The sequence below is a fragment of the Argiope bruennichi genome, chromosome 2, assembly GCF_947563725.1.
Source record: "Argiope bruennichi chromosome 2, qqArgBrue1.1, whole genome shotgun sequence".
Taxonomy (NCBI): Eukaryota; Metazoa; Arthropoda; class Arachnida; order Araneae; family Araneidae; genus Argiope; species Argiope bruennichi.
This window is the reverse complement of record NC_079152.1, coordinates 75557917-75580979: the sequence shown is the minus strand read 5'-3', so window position 1 is coordinate 75580979 and position 23063 is coordinate 75557917. Positions and strand designations below refer to the sequence as shown.

At 24.6% G+C, this 23063-nt stretch overlaps 2 protein-coding genes across 3 annotated transcripts; one reads left to right on the top strand and one right to left on the bottom strand.

Annotated features, from left to right (window-relative positions):
* Positions 1-175: 175 nt before the first annotated feature.
* On the bottom strand, positions 176-11506 carry LOC129960152 (ribitol-5-phosphate transferase FKTN-like). 2 transcript variants are annotated; one of them, XM_056073350.1, is made up of 9 exons: positions 11291-11506; positions 10105-10300; positions 9073-9105; positions 8670-8858; positions 6944-7227; positions 5851-6113; positions 3525-3658; positions 3109-3233; positions 176-1153 (listed from the first exon to the last, which is right to left on the bottom strand). In XM_056073350.1, the coding sequence occupies exons 2-9, from the start codon at positions 10195-10197 to the stop codon at positions 922-924; spliced, it is 1353 nt and encodes a 450-aa protein (XP_055929325.1). In that variant the 5' UTR covers positions 10198-10300; positions 11291-11506; the 3' UTR covers positions 176-921. The 2 variants fall into 2 exon arrangements, with proteins under 2 accessions (XP_055929325.1, XP_055929317.1); XM_056073342.1 differs by having other exon boundaries at positions 11330-11506.
* A 297-nt stretch (positions 11507-11803) lies between these two features.
* LOC129961799 (solute carrier family 35 member E1 homolog) lies at positions 11804-23063 on the top strand. Its single transcript, XM_056075367.1, has 6 exons — positions 11804-12319; positions 14482-14552; positions 15878-16015; positions 16867-16992; positions 19060-19305; positions 20439-23063. The coding sequence occupies exons 1-6, from the start codon at positions 11995-11997 to the stop codon at positions 20649-20651; spliced, it is 1119 nt and encodes a 372-aa protein (XP_055931342.1). The 5' UTR covers positions 11804-11994; the 3' UTR covers positions 20652-23063.

The following is a 23063-nucleotide window of genomic DNA, read 5'->3' as shown; positions in this document are numbered from 1 at the left end:
ACCTGACAATTACTTTTAAATTGTTCACAAATTGTGTTAATGCAAAATTCATTAATTAAAACACAAAGTGTTTCAATAATGAAACTAAATACTTCAAAAAATAGAAAACCAAATATTTAATTTATTTATATTTTTGCCAGTATTGTAAAATATTATGTTTCACTTATATAATTTTAAAGTTATCAGTATTATTTATCAGTGAAGTGAAAAAAGATTATACTACAATATTTTTTATGCAGATGAAATTATTCTAACATATCAAAACAGTATATATTTAAAAGAAAATACAACAACCTGCTGATAAAAAGGTTTGTTAAATTTTCAAAATTGAATTTTTAAAGTATAACTCATTTCATTTTTGAAACCATGTAATAAGAATTCACAAAAGTTAAAAAATCTCAAGATTTCTCCTAAACATGAATTAGGACAAAATTCATGTTTCATGAATTCAAAATTAAAGACAGAAACTAGATACATGGCATTTTGCCACAGTAGCAAAAACATCAACAATATAGATCAAGACTTTAGAACATTATTTGACTTAGAACTTCTAAACGAAATAATGATATTCTCTGTTATAATACCTCCATTTTAACCCTTTCTAGGGCTGTGGGAAGTATGCTTCCCACCAAATTTATCAATCTTTGTATGAAATTATGTAGGTTGGCATAAGTTCTGACAATTTTTTTTAGTAAGTCAGACACTTAGATGCTTCAGTTCTTTATCTCAGACAAAATGATGTGTCTTGATTTGTTACTTAATTATTAATTAACCAAATTAATTAATTAATCAAATTAAATTTATCTAATAAGCTAAATTAATTCCTTTTCTTATTCTAATTTCAAGCCTAAAAATATTTTAACATAATATGACTAGAAAAAAATGGCCCTTTAAAGGGTTAAAATACTAAAAACTGGTCATTTAATTTTGTTCAGGTAAAGGAAGTAACTGTATAACTTCAGGCCATTCTTCAAAAGGCCACTGTCCATTTTCTAAAACATTTGGAGGACTACTTTTCCAATCCCAGACCTTAACTGGTTCAAACCATTTTGGACCATAATTTGCCTTTATATACTCTTCAGTCTGACAAGGTACTCTGACTTTCATCTCTAAAAATTCAGTCCAACATAACTGAAATTTTGGAAACACATACCTAAGGAAATGAATTATTATATATTATTATTATTATACAAGAAAATCATTGCATGTTCATAAACACTGTATTTATGGAGTTTACACATTAAGTCATAATAATTGAAGAGTGCTTGATTAAAAATGTTTTAGAAGTTATATTCTGTTTTCCCCATGTAATTTAACATCCTTTAAGCTTCATTTTAACTAATATTTTCCAATAATAGAAAAATTATAATTTTCATAATTTTTTTATAAATATTTGAATCCTAAATGCAAAAATATTTTAATATAGTCAGAGGCATCATAAAATAGTACAAAAGAAAAATATTAAAATAGCAAACCAACCTTCTTTTATAATCTCCTATTTCTATGTTTTTTGCAAGTATGATTAAATTTAAAATAGCTTTAATTAAAAAAACATAATCACATGATTTGAGAATAACTCAATGGTGGAGGTAATTATTTCTTTTGAAGTGTGCACAATTAGAATAATAGGCAACAAAGGACAAGAATTTTTCTACAGATTATTATATCTTGATCCCACAACAGACTATTTAACTACAGAAAAATCTGGCAAAAATTTGGGAGGATCATCATTATACTCCGTCCCTCTATCAGACAAACCATCACTCTCTATTGTGTACATCCTAATACCACCCCAGTTACTAACAGAATTAAAATTATTTTATTTTTAACTATTTAAAAAAAAAGAGAAAAGGAAAAAGAAGCCATTTTTAGCATGTAAATGTATAAAGGGATGTGCGGATTAAGAATTACAATGATAAATATTCAGCAATTTTTAAGCTGCATTTTCAAATGTACTTTTAAAGTTATTTTAATTTAAAATGATATATGATCATAATATAATCCTGCAGTGGTATGCAATATTCTGCCTTTACAGACGTTTCGAAAGAAAATGTCTAATGTTAAGAAAAGAAAAATGAAATTAATCTCAGATGCTTATTACAGTTCTATAACATACATATAAGTCCTATAACTATAAGATATAGTTCAATAATATACAATTTGCATATAAGTTCATTATAAAATCATAAAATAACTTGAAAGAATTAATATCTCCAAAATGGAAATATTTTTTTTAAGTGAAATAGTCACATTGAATATCAAGTTAATATAACATCACATACAAAGCAATGAAAACAATAAATAAATCTTTAAATTGTAAAAGTATATGAATTGAAAGAAAACCAACTCCAAAATAAACATATTTATATACAGAGGTACAATTTTAGCATATATTACAATGATGGAAAAGTTTACTTCATAAGAAAACCAAATTCACAATAATTCAACAATAATATTTATTCAGTAATTATAATCTTCATGCATATATTTGCTTTATGTATTCTGTATCATGGTTTTTATGGACAGAAAAATTATAATTTTTCCTGTCTAGCCCTGTCTAATAAATAATTCAACATATTTGACACAAGAGACAAATATTTTTATGTCTTATCTCTTAAAAATCAACAAGAGACAAATACTTTTTTAATATGTGATATTTTAAATATGTGAAAAAAATCTCATTTTTTTTTTTTAGATTCTAATAAAATATTTAATTTCACTATAATACATAACAACTATCCTATATAACTCTGGTCAAATAAACGTTGAAATAACATTTGGGAGGAAAAAAAAAAGCAAAATTTTATAGCAAAATTGAATTTCCACCCTCCCCCCCCCCCCCTCTTTTTAACTTAAAAGAAAATAAGATCGAAAATTTGTAAATTCTATCTATTCAAAACTAGTTGCATAGCTTCAAAATAATATTAAGCAAAGAAATAGTTATCTGGTATGATATTTACATGTAACATCATGTGCTTATTTTGGTCTCAATTACAAATTTTTTTTAAAAAAATTTACTTTTTTATCAAGATGTTATCACTTAAACATCAAGCTATTTATATTATCCCAAGATATTATTATTTTAATATTATCATGATAGCAACTAACTTAAATTTTTTTCCAGTTCTGGCCTGAGTTCCACCATTCCACACATAAGTTTCTTCTTCATAAAAGAAAAATATGTCTAACTTCAAATCATTATCTCTAAACGACAGTTCAAAGCTATCTTCAACCTGTCAAAAACATAAACATAAAAAATTTTAACGATTAGATAATTTAATATAAAATAAGCAAGCAATAGTTTAAAAATAATTCCAAAATTCCAATCTTATAATAATTACATTAAATCAAACAAATAAAATTTACAAAAATAATTTAACATATCTAAATTCAATTTCATTACAATAGTTCCTCATTAGATTCATAGAATTCAACAAAGTAAAATTTTAGGCTAAAATCTTTATACTCAAATTTCTAAAAGGTAAATTCTCTTAATCAGTAAAAATACATTTGTTTTTACTCACTTTACCAAATGAATGAGTTAAGGGTAAGTCATGAGTTGAGAAAGCTGATATTATTTCAGGTTTATAATCTTTGATCCAAATTCCAATATCTACATCTTTACTGTATGAAATAAAACCACATTCTCTGTAAAAACCTGCAAAAATATATAAATATTACTTATTAGGAAGAAATTTTGCAATAAAATATTCATAATATATAAAATATATCATTGAACAAAAACTGGAATTTCTATTTTACATTTATATTGAGCATTGAAGGATCACTATTTAAAAAAGTTACCCATATGCTGCACATTATTTATTTAAATATGATTTGAAATTAATCTCATCTCATACTTTACAAAAGCAACTGTATTAAATACCATGAAAGCCTTTAATGATGCATTTGCATGCTACAAACTTCATAACTGGATAAAACCAAAAAGTAGCATTTTTGAAGGTTGAGAAGTTTATTATCAAAAAGTAAAGATAATGACTAATGCCCATTCTTTCACCAAAAGGAAAGAAAATTTAACAAGACAGAAAAACTAATTTTATAGTAAGAGATATTGAACTTACAATCAAAAAAGGTTATTCCAATTGCACCTTTAAAAAATATAATAGATAATGCCATACTTGATTAAAATAGAAACAAAAACCTTGAATCACAACATTACATTTTATTTTAATTACTTATTACATGCATCCATTTGGATATTTTATATCACACCATGCAACTGAATAAAGAAAAGCAAGCTCAATAACTTTGAAAATCAGAATTGCAGGAAACATTTACCACCAAATAAATATTGATTGTTTTAATTTAAGAAGAATTAGTTACTAATAGAGAAAAATTGTTATAAAATACATTACAACAATTGGATTTTTTGGCATCTTAATTTTGCTATACATCTTTTAATGAGCATAGGAAAATCAAGTTTATAATTAGGCAATGAGAAGGCATTAAATTGATGAATTGAATGCACATCAATTCAATTTAGAAGACTGCAATGGAAAGACTAATGTCAAAATCAAAGAAATGCTTTTTGTCTTACTTAAACTTTTTAAACTTACTTTTGTGTATATAATTCAATATAAAAATGGGCTAACCACAAAACAGCTTTTTATAAAATAAATTCATTGAACAAACTCAAATATCTCATCTTTGCATTTCTAAAATCTCACTTAAGTGCCTTATTAATACAATGTTATTACACTGAAACTTGATTTCAGCTGTGCTAATTCAAGCTCTCCACCTTACCTCCAACAAATAATACATTAATTAATTCTTTATTGTACGACAACAACAAATAAATTGATTCTTTATTGTAAATATTCACTCTACTAATTCATAAGACTTAAAAGTTGTTTTGAGCAACTACTATTCATATTAGTTGTTGTTGTTTCTTAATTAGCTTATTTACTTTGGCATTCCATTAAAAGTGCTAATATTCAATAGATTTCTTGAAAATGACATTTACACTGTATAATAATCAGCAACTGATTGAAAGTGGATAACTGTAACTTAATTATAAGTACATTCTTGTATTGCAAACTTTGATCAAAAATAATTGGCCCAGTAAAGGTTTTATGCCAATTAATTCAGGAATAAATTTTTGACTGATAAAAAATATGAAAATATTTTCATCTCAAATGAGATTAGGTATATCAGTACATAATATTTTAAAAATAAATAAATATTGATTAAAAATTATCTAAAAATTGCTTTCACTGCTACAAAAAATGCTTAGCTACTAAATGAAATAAAAACTGCTTGTCAGAAATCATTTCCTTACATTTAGAATAAATACAACAAGTTATTTTGCAGCAAATTCCTTTAAAGATTAATAATGGATAAAGTCAATAATCAATGTTAATATTCTTAATTCCATTTTTAAATAAGCAATTTTTCAACACCATTTTTTTAAATCCATTTTTGAGTAAGCAGTAACTTTTCAAGGGAAAAAAATGTTCTATAGCAAAACAATTTCCAAGAAACCTAAATATTTACATAGAAACTAGAATTATATTCTCTTTCTGGATTAATTGTGTAAATAGGCATTCCCAAGAAACAAATGAAAATATGAAAATTTTAAATAAAGTCAAAGCTTATATTTAATGCATTTTCATGAGATTGATTATATTGAAACTTATAGAAGAAATTAAAGATGAATCATCATCATAATAAATAGACAAAGAAATTCAGAACTTTAGCTTTTATAAATATAAACATAATTTTTACTAGCATGTTAGCTTTATCTAACAAAATTAACACATGCAATTATAAAGGAAAAATCTTGCACAGGAACAAAAAAATAATTACTCTAAATAAGATTGTTTTGTATACCTAGACATGTTCCACTGCTCAACCAGAAGGGAACTTTCAAATGATCTAATAATATCTTGGCCTTGGATAACATCTTGAAAGCCTTAGAGCGAAATACTTCAGCTTCATCACTCTCATCCCTTCCAAATCTTTCATGGAAATGTCTAGCTTGAGTGTAGTTACATTCAATAAAATGTGTGTTTTCTGGATAATTCAAAAATATTTCTTGCTGCACAGGAACAAAGATTTTCACCTTACCAATAGCAGCTGAATGAATTTCAACTCTGCAAAAAATTATGCAATAATAATTACAATTTTGTTAGCATAATCATTCATTAAAAAATTCATAAATAAAAAAAGATATAAATTTCCTTTTCAACTGTTATTTGAATTAGAAAGCGGGGGGGGGGGATGGAATTGAATATGCAGATTTAATTGGAAAATACAATCCAGAAACAAATGATAGAATAAAAATAATAAATATAAAAATGAAAATAAATACATACAACAATTATATAATCTTCATTACAAAGCTGATAACACAGTACGGTTTTTTTTTTTTGTTTTTTTTTGCAGTTTATAATACAGAAGATAAAAAAACTTAATATGTCTAAAATTTTAATATTATGTTATTTCAGTTGTCAAAGTATTTTTCAAAATTCTTGATGGTTTCATATTGCTATTATTATTTCAAAATATCTGATTCAAACTGTAGTAAAAAATATTGTTTGTTAAGAAAATTAATTTTTATATTAAATGCTCATGGATTATTCATATTTTGAGCAATTTTTCAATTGATAACTTCATATTAATATAAATAAGTGTATGCTAGTACCTATTCAATAATTAATAAAAAGAATATAAAAACAAGCATTAAATAATGCCCTCAAAATAACAAAATAATTTTAAGCTATATTTTCATAAATTACAAAAATATATTTTATAAGGAAATCAGAATCTAAAATAATTCGACTTGTTTTCAATCACTATAAAAAGCTGTTGGTAACCACTGAAGTTTTTAAAACCATAGCTGTAAGACATGAAATGTTTTTAACTGACGACTAAAAAGAATATAATTTTTAAATGTTTATAGCATATATTTTAGAGCACTTACTTGTCAAATGCAGCAGGTTTACTGATCATTTGAAAATCCTCATTTCTTATTCCAAGCTCATACAAATCGTGTAATTCTTTATCATTAGGATAATATCCGCCAGCCCACCAGAATTTTGCAGGTCTTTCATAGAAAACAGAAATGTGAATAGTAGTAAACTCATCAGAAATTATATAATGAAGAGGAATAGGAGAATTCAGGCCATGTTGTAAAAGGACTGGATCGGAACCAGAAAACTGCCTTGTTTTGAATCCTTCCCCTTCTATAGCTTCCATAAATGCCATCTTTTTAAAAAAAAGAAGGGGAAAAAAGTTAAATTGCAAAATTGTTTTATTAACAAAAGCTACTACTATACAATTAGATTATTTTGATGAGATTAAAATCCCCTTTTTGAATTTTGATTAGGAGAAAAAGTACCATTTTTCCAAACTTACCCATTACAGAGAAAGGATGTGAAATTCCAAAATATCTTATATACACAAAGTTATGCATGTCATGAAATTTTTGAAAACCTCAAAATCATATTTTACTGTTATAAATTAATTATATAAATTCTTATCTTGTTCATAATTACAAAAATTCGCTTTAACAAAAGGAGATTAAATTAAAAATTAACTACAGTAAACTCTTAATTATCCACAGTTATTAATTGTAAAATTTTATTTAAAAAATTCAATAATATATAAAAATTTTAAGATTTAAAACATGATATTTTATAAGAATAGAAAGTAAACAAAAACTTTTATGTACAAAATTCTACTATTTATGAAGTCATAATTCTTTGTATTGCCTCTAACATTGCAAATATAAAAGTATTTGCATGTTGATTTGTGTTCTTTTTTTCATTTATTTTGAGAAATATTAGTGATTGTTCAGCCACCTAACTCTGTTGATAAATAAGATTCTATTTTCAAGTATATTATTTTCATTTATCATTTTAATATGTTTTATTTGTGTTTTAAAAAAATTAATAAATTCTGGATATGTTAGAGAATATTGTAAATATAAGTACATACTATACTGGAGAAAACTTTTAAATAGTTTGAAAAATTTATGTTAATAAATTGTTTCATGATACATAAGTTTTTGCACTAGTTTCATATGACAAAAAAATATTTTCAGTAGGCAAAGAAAATAAGAATACAATACTGAAACTGAATATTTACTTGTTTATATGTATTTAAAAAGAAAAAAAAAATTCTCTTTAAATTACATTTAAACTATTTTGATAATTCTATACCTATTTTATCTTTAAAGAAAAATATAAACAAGAAAGAAATTAGAAATACTTCTTCTATGAAAACTTCTGAATGAAAGAAGTTATTAGGCATACTAATATCATAATATTTAAAGAATATAGAAAAACAGATAAAACAATATTAAATATTCAAATAATTAAGTAAATTAAGTAGCATTATACTACTGATTTGCAAAAATAAATATGGTCAAAAAAATTGGAAAGTAACCTTGAAAAAAAGTTATGCTAAGATATACTAATCTAGATATTTTTAAGATTTACAAGAAGGAATATTATTTTTATTTTAAAGTTTAATTTTTATGAGAATATATAAAATAAATTTTAATGTATATGCAATAGTTATTAGAAGCAATGAAAACTTCTTCAAAACTGTCAATGAATGCAGCCCAAATAAATGTCTGAAGACAAAAATTCCATGCATCTCTTAAAATTATTACAAAATTAATATTATATATAAATATGAAATACTTTCTGCATCTGTGTAGACAAAGGACCAATAGTGGCTAGATGAAGAACTTTCTGGGAAGGACAAAGAAAATGACAACTTTTGAGCTCTTCTTCACTACCATTTTGAATTCGTTTGAAGAGTTTAGGATCAGTTAGAAACAATGGCACACTGTGCTTAAAGGACAGATTCAACACTTTTGATATGAACACCTAAAAAAAGAAAAGTACATGTTTAGAGGGTATGTTTAATTATTTGTAATGTATACATTGATACCAATATTAAAGCTTTTACAGTACATAAAAAAAATTTAAAAAATTATATGTAAGTATCAAAATAAATGTTCATATGTCATTAATCTTGTAAATACTTAAGAAACAAAATAAAAAAAACTGATTAAAATAAAATGCAAAAATTATCACTTACATGAGCAAAATCAACTTTTTTTTCCTTCACTTCCTAAAATTAAAATAAGAAGAACAAAATTTTACAAAATATTTTTTAAAAAAAAATGTTTTCTAACAGAACAAAATGGGAACAATGCTAACTTGTAAAGCTACAAACAAGGATTAAACTTTTATAATAATGCACTTATTGTTTGCCTAAATATTTCAGCAAGATTATTTTATTATAATGTCTGGAAGACAAATTTCATAATGAAGTATATTTCATAATAGTATACATGAAATAAATTCATTTAAATAAATAATAACATTTACAATTACAATGAATACCAACTTGGGTAGAACAGAAAAAGGAAAAGTACATGATGTATTATTAGGCTTTTTTTAGATCATCCTGAGTAAGATCCTATTCTAATCTATATACATATATATTTGTATTTTTAAAAATACATGCTTCATACATCACTATTTGATTCCATTGCTTGATTTTTAGTGATTTAGAATAGATTTACTAGACCATCACCATTAAAAAAAAAAAAAAAGATGCACTTGATACAATGAGTGTATTATCAAACCAGATCAAAATTTCTAATTTAAATTTACAGAAGTGCATTTCAAACAATACATTAGGATGGAAATTAGTCTGCCTATAATAAAGAATATGTCCTAAAGTTCTTGTTAATTAAAACAGCCAATTATAAAAACACTTGCAAACACTTTTTTAAATCTGCATCATTGAGTTTGCTTAAAAAGTAATTTATATATTTGAGTAAAATTTAATTTGAAACGTCTTCAATCAATGAAGTTTCTTGCATAATGTTTTGGTCAGTATAACTCTATATTTAAAACAAGAGTTATTTACTTTTTATGGAGCTCATTTTGCAACATTAACACGGAAGTATCATGACATTTACTACCATCATTGTCAAATAATTTCTTATATACACTCAATTTGAATTATCATTTTAAAATTAAAGTAATAATTTTTCATATAGAAATTTATAAACATTTAATTAAAAATAGATTACTTTTACCTGGATAATTATTAAATTACCTTTTGAAGAAGTCTTCGTAAAATCAATATTTGGATTGCTAAAACACACATGCTAAAACAGCATGCTATAGAGAAAAGCTTACTTTTCTTCATTATGCTTTCAGATAATGCAGATGAATCACAACATTGATGTAAAAAATTTCATTTTGATTATTTTTATCTAGGAAGAGCATTTTGCTCTATGTTCCATGCATTTCTAAAAAAGAGAAAAGATTAAAAATAAATTTAGTATCATCAAATAGATTAAAGTAATATGATTGATAATAAATTGATTTCTTTAAAAAAAACTCTGAATCATAAATGTTCTTAACCTTCTGAAATTTAAAAATATATATATAATTTATGTAAAAGATCATTTTAAAGAGAACATAAAAAGTGTTGACATTTTTAAAGAATGAACATATTACCCTTCTATCTTAAAAAATAAAAATACAAAAACACATATTATTTTATTTTAAATGTTTACATAAATCCAACTTAAGAAACAATCAATACAACTTAATTTCCCTCAAATGTACTTAACAAATATACATTACATATTCATAGAAAATATAAAACCATTAAATGTAAAAGGTTATATAAGCAAATCATAAATGCCTCCTACAACATATATTTTATTAATCAAAAAATAGTAGATATCAATTACAAGAATATAAAAGTCATTATATTATAAAAAATTGCATCTGAGATTGAAACTTAATTCTATCGTCATAGTAAACAGTATATCTAAATATTGGTCTCACATTGGCATACCAATCTTATAAACAATGAGCGTTTTTTTTTTTTTTTTTTACTTTTAAAAATTTTTCATAAAAGTTACAATAAACAAAACGTATGCATCCCTATAAAGTTGATATAAATTAATTAAATTTTGATTTTAAAAAATTACTTATTTGTGCATTTAATAGGAAAAAATAGTAAAACAGTAAGCGTTTTTGATACTTTATTTTATTAAAAATTTTATCTCTTACAGTTTGATTTACAGTTGATATATATAACTCTACGAATATGTAGGTATTAAAGAGTGAAAAAAATTAAGAATAACTATTGTTAAACCAAATAATATGATTTTTTTAATTCTTTGGATTATCAATTCTATTCCACCTTATTTAACGACAATTTTATTTCCACTAGTAAATTTTTGCTTTCATAAAACTCAAAAGTTCACACAAGATGGCATAATTACTTCAAAAGTAAAATAAAGTTTATTATTTCCTTCACGTACATGGAAGAAGTAAGGAAGGAATCGAAAAATAATCCTAGATTGACAAGACATTTTTCACTACCAGTAACAACAAGGAAAGAACAGTTAGTTCCTGAATGATAACCAAACAAATACAGTTTCTGAAATCAGCGAACTGAAAAATTGAACCAGAAAAAAAACGAAACTCTAATCGGTAGCTTCGGATGATGAATATTTTATTTACAAATAAACGCGCTTGTTGTACGATGACGAAACTGCACTGGGTATCGATATATAGATTCATTATATAAATACGAAAGGGGAAGGTAAATTAGGTTTTATAACTCTTTTAACTGTTAAAATAATTTCACATTTATTTTTTGATTCATAAAAATTATGTGAATCTAAATTATAATGTAAAGAAATGTAGATTTTAGTACATATGTTTGACATAAAGCAGCAGAATGCAACTCAACTCTCATGGCTAAACAGAAAAAATTTTCGTCTGGTGTAAAACACGGCCTTTTAAAAATATGGTAGCTGTGCTACCCGTTGGTGACGTGTGATGCACAGTTTAATATTTAATGTTCTTGTTAATTTATCAAATTTTAACTATATATCTTTTAGCCAAAGGATACTAGATAATTCCAATATTTATTTTTTATAGTTTTAGTAAGTTAAAATGAAATAAATTTTCAAAATAAAAGATGGCAAGCGATTCCCAAGCAAGAGAAATCTTATATGTTGTTTTGTTATGTTTCGTTTGGTATGGTGTGAGCTCTGGAAACGGGGTAATACTCAAAACAGTTTTAAATGATTTTCCGTATCCAATAACAGTTACTATGGTGCAACTTCTCACTGCTACTGTGCTGTCTGGACCTTTATTTAGCCTTTGGGGTATTCGAACTGCTATTGACATAAATAGGACTTACTATTGGAAATTAATTGTGCCTTTGGCATTTGGCAAATTTTTTGCTTCTGTGTCATCTCATGTCAGTATTTGGAAAGTGCCTGTATCTTATGCACACACTGGTAAGTGAAAATTAAATATTCTTAGCAAAATATTTAATTTTATAGATCAATCTGAGATACTTTTTCAGTATGCCAAGTCTGATGATACTGTTTTCTTCACTGACTTGCATAATGGAGTAGTATACAATTGTATAGGTTAATTAAATTATAGACAACATAATAATTGTCTTATCTATATGTAGGTCAAGTAAGCTTAAATTTTTGATAAATATATTATTTCATTTTGTAGATAATCTAAATGACCAAGATATGCCTTTTATTAGTATTATTTTTTGTTTAAATATTATTTTTAAATTGTTTAATATGTATATTAAATGTGTTTGAGAATAAACTCTAGTGATTTGTCCATGTGCATAATTTTGAAAATCTTGATTTATATGACAATAGCCACATTTTCAATTTTTTTTAACGTTATATAGAAGCTCAAGATATTATTACCCATACATTTTCTTTGAGGTTCTGCTTTTTTTATATTATTTGTATTAATCCTAATTTAGGCAACAAAAAAACTATGAAGATTAATTCTGCAATAGCTCAACAATGGGTAACAAATGTAAAAAAAAAAAAAAAAAAAAATTATATATAAAAATTAAAATTGTCTATGACCACTCAGAGCGTTAATTTTTTCTTAGTTATCTACTGTGTCTTATTTTATTGATTATTCTTTAGCTGTTTTTTTTTTAATCAAGCGATGTTATGCAAAAAAATGTTATAAAAAAATTGTCAGACCAGCTGTTTCTTTTAATAGACTGAAAAGTTTTTCCTTATTTGTGCATCTGTCTTTAAGTAATCCCTGTCTGTTTCTTATCTATATGATGAGTAGTAATTAACTGTAGTAATGATGTTTTAAATATTACAGCTGAAGTTTTCAAATAATATTTTTGTTGATGCAGGAGAAAAGAATTTTTTAACTTTCTCATTGTAATCTGTTGATGTTACTTACATCAAAAATTTACTTCTGTATTATTTTGAAAGTTTTAACTATTCATTTCTTGGTATGCAAGAATGCAAAGCCTATTCATCTTGTGCTACTCATAATTTGGATCTTAACATTTGTCTTAAACTGTGAATTATTCTTCTTCCCAATGTTGTATTTTATTGTCAGAATAAGTCTGTATATCTGTCAAATTTCCTAAGAATATATGACAAAAATAGTCAGTTAATCATCTTAATTTTCACTACATGTCCTTTCAATTAAGCTTTTCAACAAGAAGTACTAAATAATCTTCATGTGTGTATTTCAACTTTTGAGTCATTGCAATTTTCCTCTCGTAGGCAAAAAGGTCCAAAATATTTTTCTTCATTTAAAAAGGAGTATTGTTCACAAGTTACATGAAGAGAAAATTTCAGAGGCTGCGCTTTATTTTGAATCTAATTTTTTGTTGTCTACATGCATTTTAAATAAAGCATAAGGTTGTTTTTTTTTTTTTTTTTTTTTTTTACAAAAGGAGCCATTAAAACAAAAACAAAAAAAAAATAATAATTTTTGACTTTTTTGCAAAAATAAATTTCTTTCAGGGTGCAAAGGATTTAATGAGTCCCATATTCACAGGAATTTATTCTGGATTGACCTTTTTTAAGCTTGCATGTGAATAAGAAAATAAAACTGTTTTGATGTTGATGATAAAAAGGAGAAAATAATATCTATGGTACGATAAATAAGAGAGAGATCTGCGATTCTTAAAATATATGCCTTGATGTCCTGTAGGGTATTGACTTCCTCGAAACAGAGCTATAAAATATTTCGTAATTTTTACAAGTTTTAAAGCTTTGAAAATCTAATTCCATTTGCAACTTCTTATTTATATTAAATATTGTTATTCTGTAAATTTTATTATAATATTTTTAATCTATGTTATAGATACAGATGCATGGAAATTAAGAAATTCGAAAGATCCTGCAAAAACTTTAGCTACTGCTTAATTTGTTCTACATAGCTATTCTTTAATTGATGAATAAGTTTAAGAAACAATTAAAAATTAAAGACTATAAAAATTAAAGACTAAATGATGCATAAGTAGAGGTATGGCTGCATGGAATAATTAATGCTAATTTATTTAATCAAAACTTGATGAACACTTTTTTTTTTTTTTTACTTTTAACATTTTTTTCTGTAATATTTTATATGAAATATTTATTATTAAAAAAAAATTTCTTTACAGTTAAAGCAACCATGCCTCTTTTCACAGTTATTCTTTCTAGAATTATATTGAATGAAAAACAAACAACAAAGGTAAGCATTGAAAAGATTTTCTTTTAAAAATAGAATTTTTTGCTTAATAATTGGTTAGAGGAACTTAAACATTTATAAATATATAATATTCTTAAAATTTAATTTGTTTCTCAAGAAATAAGTAACTATAAATATTATTTAAAATCATGTTTATTTTTAAAAAAATAAATTTTTATAATGTTTTGCATTTAAATGATTTTTTTTATCAGATGCTCTATTAACCACTTAATGCATAAACCTGTACGATTTGGGTATGATTTGCTGGCAAATTTGTGCAAGCCGGATTTCAGCTCGGGCGTTTAAAATTTTGTGGTTACTCTTCTACGCAGCAATGAACATGAAAAAAACATTTCATGTTTAAACGTTTTCATGAAAAAAAATGCATGTTAAAGGGTTAAATAATAAATTTATTCAGAAATTCATATTAAATAATGAAAATTAAACATCCTATTTAGTAAGACATCTTAGTCTTTTGTATGCATTTGTTCATTTTTTTTACATGGAAACAAAAAATTATACATGCCTACAAATGTGTATGAACTCTTCATTTCTTTGCATATATTATTTCAGTATTATGTAAATAAAACAAAATTATTATTTGCCAGTAAATTAGAATGTTAAAGTTCATAATCTGATAAAATTTTCAAATTTGATTGTGACGGCCTAACTATATAAATGACAATATATATATATATGATCAGCGTATTTTGCTCTTTTTTTTAATTGCCTAATATTCTTTTCTCCCCAAAAATCATATCTTCAATGTTTTGTTATTGTTGTTTCTGTTTAAATTGCTATATTATCTTAATAAACTGCATAAATTTATATTTTACATTTTCTCATTCTAAATTTTCAAATAATTTTAAAAATTATATTTATTCTTAATAGATAAATAATGCACTGAAATTTTCGTGTATTTAATAAAATTTTAGTTCCTAATAATGGATACTAAAATAATGTTCAAAACAAATTTTTGATTAAAACTTTTTTAGTATCTTTAAGTAAGGTCTGTATCCTCTCCCAAAACTATTTCTTCATTATTTTTTATTATTAATCTTTTGAATACGAGTATGTATAATAAATTGCATTTAAATATTTTTATAAAAGTATTCTTAAAGTATTTGGATTTTGAAGCAAATCTGAAAAAAAGGTTGGATAATTAATTAAATAAAGTTAATTAGTAATGTATTTTGCTTGATTTTTTTTTTTTTTTTTTTTTTTTTAGTATTTATTTCAAATAATGTCAATTATTCATTGCTCCCATTGCTTTGTTCAGAATATAACAAACTGGCAATTTTACTCTATTTTAAATTGTTTTCTTTCAGGTGTATCTTTCACTGATACCTATTGTAATTGGAGTGTTAATTGCTACAGCTTCAGAAATATCTTTCGACATGATTGGTTTAATAAGTGCATTATTAGCTACCATGGGTTTCTCTCTACAGCATACATTTTCCAAAAAGGTAAATGTTTAATTATTTATATAAATTATGCTGCTGTGCATTTCATCTAAAGTCTGTTGGAATTAACAATTAATTCATTTTTGTTACACACACACACACACACACACACAAAAATACAGCATCAAGCCACAATTGTTTCATTTGTGAGCTAGAAGCACATTCAGAATGTTTGTAATTGCAGAATATGTTTCAAGTATTATTCGGTTTATGTACTGGCATGTCCAAATGATAATTTTATGCATAGAAAAAGTAAGCATGTGTAACTATTCAAAATTTATACAAATGTTGAGAATGGGGACATTTTGGCTATTGTACAAGCTTTGTAAATAAAGCAACTTTGAGCTTTGGCTAGATAAAGCAACTTTACTTAATCTTCAGATTTTGATGAAATTAACTGCAACCAATTTAAGTATCGTTTCTAATATCCATCCATGTGGCATTTTAATTTTCGATGCATACTGTTCTTAATGATCTCTGTAGCTCAGAATTGTACTTATCATTTTGTATTCCTTCTTCATGAGTATTAAAAGCAGTTCATTTTTTTTAGTATATTATATAGCTTAATTGTATATTTTATTTTCATTCTGTATTTTAAATTGTGAAAATTTCAAAACCAACTGTAAATATTATAATTATACATGTGTGTTTCCATGTTGATACATGGAAACACATGTATAGTTATATTCAGATTGTATAATTGTATTCAGAGTTTTAGAATCTTAAAATGAATAGTTTTTTTTTATATATATAGAGTATATGCATATAATATTACATTAATTCATCTTGTTAACATTTTTATTTATTAAAAAAGTTTTAATAACTATTTTAAATTTTATGCTTTATTTTCTCAGGTTCTCTGTGAAACCAATATTCATCATTTACGTCTTCTTCATATACTTGCTAGACTAGCTTTCCTATTTTTTATGCCAGTTTGGCTAATATATGATTTTAGAAAAATTATGCGCGATGATGATTTGGTAAGCTATTTTTATTTTTAATATTTGTATTATTTTTTAGTTAAAGAATTTTATAATTGTAAAACCATTGGAAAGATGGATTTTCCAGTGTGTGTATGTGATATTAAAAAAGAAGTGCTAAGTTTTTCAAAATTTTCTGAATGATCTTTGTTGTTAGAAGTAGGATTTTTATGAATCAGTTAACTCTTAAGAAAGTTAAATGAGGAACTATCTTAATATTTTATGTTTTAGATTTAAAAATTGATAATTTTTTGGCACAATGTAGAAATGACATTAAAATAAATATTTATTTTATTTACTAAAATTCAAATGAATGCATAATTAATGATCCAAAAATAAATATGAAATAATAAGAGAAGGTCTTATTAATACTACACTTTTGTATTGAATCTGTTATCTATAAATACATTTCTGTATTTCATTTACTATATGAATAATATTACTAATTTTATTGTTAAATAAATTTACACTATATTGACTTTCATTCACTTTCATTGTATTTTTACTTTCATATATTTAGCATAGACAAAATATAGTAATCGTAAAAAAATTTGAAGAATATCCACACTTTAGACTTATCTAAGTTTAAAAAAAAAACACATTTTTGGTGACAAAGATAACTAAAAAATGCTTTGAGATAAATGGTTGAAATTTAATATGTCTTTTTACCAAATTTGCTGATTTCTGTCATTTTGAATAAGATCTATTCCAAGGAAGTCTATCTATCCTTTTGAATATAAGTTAACATAATATTTGCAAAACGAAGAGAGTTATATAGATAAAATTTAGTATGCAGATTTAACATCTATATGTAGACAGGTTGACTATCTTTTGGTCTGTACTTTCAGAAATATATAAATGCCATAATTCAAAAATGCAGCGACATAAATATATTAAATTTGCTAATGTAATTTTGTGACTATAAGTGCAGTTTTGTGTCAATTTTTTGTTTCAATCAATGGAGGAAAAGGTGTTTAAAGCACAGATTTGATTTTTGGATATTATTAGTGCATGCCAGGGATTTATTGCCAAGGGCGATGTAATCGATATTCAGTAAAAATTCTGATTTAACATCTATATGTAGACACCTAAACAGATTTTTAGCTAAATCCAACTACAGATTGACTATCTATGGGTCTGTACTTTCAGAAACATATAAATGCCGTAATTCAAAAATGCTGCAATATAAATATATTAAATTTGCTATGGGATTTTGTATTAAATTTTGTTTTAAATCAATGGAGAAAAACATATTTAAAACACAGATTTGATTTTCCGATACTATTAGTGCATGCCAGGGATTTATTGCTAAGAACAATATGATATTCAGTAAAAATGTTAAATTCACACCAAAAGTTGATATTTCATAACTATTGTTTGTCATTGCCTTGTAAAGCATTCTGTGACATCACAAGTTTATTAGAGTATGCAAGAAAGTTTTAGACTGACTACTCCTGTTAGTTATTGTATGATATTGTCTGTGGGTTTTATTTTCAATTTTCTGATTAAAAATATAATTTAAAGCACTTTCTTGCATTTTTATTTTATATTTACAAGGTTGTTATGTAAATGCAAAAGAATATCAAAATAACTTTTTAGCTATAAATTGTTCAAAAATACTTTCTTAAATCTACAAATAGATTTTCTTATATTAAAAAAATTCAATGTAAAATTTGTTTAATCCTACTTTTATTAATTTTAAAACTTTTCCTTGCCTTATTATAAAAAGTTATTCAAGAATAAAAGTAAAAGTGTGTAAGTGATGAATTGCATCCTGATCCTTTAAAAATAGTTTTAATTTTGACATTAGTGACTTCAAAAAAATCCTGCCTTGGACAGAATTTCAAAATTATTTATTTCAACACAACTACTATAACTTCTTTAATATATACTTAAAAAATTGTATGTTCTCTTTGGTGCTGTGTAAGGTAAAGGAAATCACTAATTTACTATATGATCAGAAAAATCTGGTAAATAAAACTGTAAAATCATTTTTTAGGGGGCTTCATTTTCTATATAATTATTTTTAATTTCACTTTTTAACATAATTTTTTTTTCTTTATATAGTTTCAACAAAAGGACAAATTTACAATCTATTTCCTATTGTTTGCGGATGGCCTATGCAATTTTGCACAAAACATAGTAGCATTCAGTTTGATATCTTTGGTGTCACCACTCACATATTCTGTGTGCAATACTGCAAAAAGAATATCAGTTATTGCAGTATCACTCATAGTTCTTGGAAATCCAGTGACAGCAGTAAATTTCTTCGGAATGATGCTTGCTATATTTGGCGTACTTCTGTATAACAAAGTGAGTGGAATACTTAAATGTTACAGAATCCTTATTGTTTGTCAGTGAATGCTAAAATTATTTTAATTTGAATGTGAAAAAATTGAGAGTTGTTATTTTTGTAAATATACTTTTTTCAGTGTGTATTATTTGTTATTGATTATGAAAATTCAAACTGAATTATGTTTTAATTTCATTCCCTTCTAAGAAATTTTTGTGCAATTGCTTGTATGAAATTGCTGTTACAATTTTGAAGTGCAATGCTTGATTCGGATTAAAATAAAAATATTTGAATTCAATAAATTTTTAAATCAAATCATATAAGTTTCCAGAAAGAAACCTTAACAATGTCTGAATTGTTGAGACTATACAGTCATAGGGTCCAACTTGAAATGCAGCTCAGTCATGGTAATTTTATATCATCCTACCTTAGCATCAAGGTGAAATGAAATATCAGGTTGCTGCAATAAATAATTTGACTCTGTTACTGATGCAAAATGTTATCAATTATGAGAAATTCTTGTGCTATCACTTCATGTAGATGTGCCAACCATTGGTGATGAATCCAGAAGAGCAACATAATGGAACCAACCACGAAATTGAAAAGTTATTTCTCATCGCCTTAACCAAGCTGCCCAATTCTTATCTGACCTGTTATCTGAATAAAATTTTGGCATATGAAATTTGAATGGGTTGAATTTGTGTTTCATGTGTCATTCTAATTTTAGCCATATGTCATTATGATTATTTTATATCCATTTTTTTAGTTAATACAAAGACTTTTATTGGATATTGTAATTTGTTTTTAACAGAAAAAAGAACTGTGAATAAAACTCACAAAGTATGTGCAGTTTTTGCCTTACTCCTGTATTTTTCTAGCTAAACAGCATACTGTTTATGAGAAAAAAAGCTGAATATTTTTGAGTCTATTCATTTGCTAATAAATTTCTTTTCTAGTTATATTGTTCTGTAAAATGAAGTCAATTTGTACTCAAATGGTACTTGAGAAGCATAACCATGCTTATTTAATTGCATAATCATTATACATTTTCGCCATTGAAAGCATGAAATAAGAAGAAATCATAGTAAAATGATAAAATAAATTATGATAATGTATTTTGTTTTTATTAATTTCTTTTGTTTGCTCATTGCAGGCTAAATATGATGCTAATCAAGCAAAGAAGAAGGCAGCTTCTTTGCCATCCTATATTGCTCACAAAGAAGATGTGAATCTACTATTGAAGTATGATGATGATCATCATAATACTGTGATAAGCAAACTGTATCCAGCATCTGTGCCAAAGAAAAATGGATATGTTCGTTTGCATCAAATGATGAATGGCTCTCCAAATTTACAGAATGTTTGAAATGAACTTTATTTTAGGTTTATTTATTTATTGTATAAATTATTAATCTGCATCCACAAAATTAGTTTCATGTAAAAATTACATCACAAGTTGCATTAAGATGTACAGGTCAATTATTATAAAGCTCTCTTGAGAATAATATATATATATTTAGCTTTTAGAAAAATGAATTAGAGATTGTATATTTATTGAGAAATATTGAGAGGTTTTGTACTTAAATATTCTTTGGGTTGTTTTTATTTTTATTGTTATTTCTTTTCTGCATTGAAACAATTTTTCCCCTTCTAGTCTGATTTTTTTAAATTATTTCAACAATTTGCTGCCACATTTTTAATTGTTTTCTTCAAATCTTTTCTAAAATTTATTTTCCAACGGTTTGCACTATATTTTTGGGAGGAAAGATCTGTTAGCAATTAAATGTTCCACATATCATAAATTAATTGAATCAATTGCTTTCTTGTTAATCAAATTGTTGTAAGTGGTTATGGACCTTAGTAAATTGTTTTTAATTTTATTCTTTTCAAAGTTTTTCTAGAAATTTATCTATATGTAGATTATATAGTGCCATGCTGTTGATTTTATGTGATTTCATTATTTTAATATTGGAAGGGAAAAATATGTTTTGTATTTATCAGATTTAGAGGGAATTAATGTATTACAATATTGTTCTTCAGTATTACAATATTGTTCGATGTAATTTCATTTTAATATTGGAAGGGAAAAAATGTTTTGTATTTATCAGATTTAGAGGGAATCGATGTATTACAATATGGTTCTCAGTTTCCAAAATTAATTTTTATGCTTTCAAAGTAATCGTATAAGAATCTCATTCTAATGCCTAATTTTGAATTTTAAAAAAATTATTACTTAATATTTGAGTTAAAATCATATTTGGATGTATTGTAAGTTAACTTAGATGCTAAGATTTCAAATTTAAAAATTAAATTTGAAATTTTTTAAATGAAATTATCTAGTTTTTATTTGTTTTTATGTTCTCTTATAATTGTTATAAAGAAACTGCATTCAAAATCTGTAATGTGCATGTTTTCTGTTTAAATTATTTATATAACAGATTTTAATGTTTTTTATCTGGTGAATATTTATAAAATGAATTAGATGATCATTAATGCTTTAAAAATTAATTTGCATTTATTTCCATTGCTACATTTTCTTTAATTTATGAATAATTTATCATTAAAAACTCATTTGCAACTGTGCAGATTTATATAAGTAAAAAATTTTTTAATTATGTTGAAACTTAATCATATTTAACTATCAACTCAAAAAATGCATCTTTAATTTATTCATATTTGTTTCTGTTTTTTGGGAAAATGCTCTTCATAATATAAGCTAATTAAACTTTGTGATATGCAATTAGAACTGAAACTTTCTCGTAAATTAAACTTTTAAATAAATTTTGAAATATTTTGTACTACTAATTTATCTGACTAGTAGCGAGGAAAATTAAATTTAAGAATAGTATCTATCTCTAAATTTCTTGCCATATTTATTTGAAAAGTATAAATATATATCTTCTTAATGTTTTACTTTCTAATGTATTGTTATGTAGGTCTTGAAATAAACTTTATTCTTTTCTTTTGAAATACCAAAAACAGGGTAGTTAGTGTTAATGTTATAATTGTTATTTATTTGTCATATAAAGTATATTTACATCAAAACTATTTATTTCTAAAGAAAATCATTAAAACTATAAATTATGCTGAAAGCTTTATTATTTTCATTGCTTTTTTTTATTTGTCCTTTGTAAATTCTGATATTCAAGAACTTTAATTTGCAATATTATGTATTATGAATTAGTATTAATTATCAATCACTACTATTAAAACTGATGATAGCTCATATTATTAATTACAAATATCAGTATTATGAATGCTCATTTTTTTTTCTTTGCATGTTAACTTATTTATATTGTTACTTATTTAAATTTCTGTTCCTCACCCCTTTAAATTTTTGTCAAATTATTCTTCATATATGTAAAATTGTGGCACTATGGAATTAGCATTTCTTCATAATTATTATGTATATACGAAAATACCTCTATTAATTCATTCATTGCTGTCATTGAAGTTTTAATATTTTATTCAATATTTATTAAAAATCATCAAATTTAAAACATACTTTATGAATTGAATGTTGGTGACACTTCTGTTAAAAAAATAATTCTAATTATTTCTGCCATGTGTATAAAAGAGCAAACTGGACAAATGGATTGTTTTATATATTTTTTCGTTCTTTGAAAGTTATGTATAGAATTAAATAGAATTTTAAATACAGAGTTGCCTTCACTTTTAATAATTCTGAAAAATGCATTCCTTGCATTTACTTGATTGGGAATGGTGTTTTAGATTGTAAAAAAATTAAATAAGTAAACTGAGTCTTATTTTTTTTTTT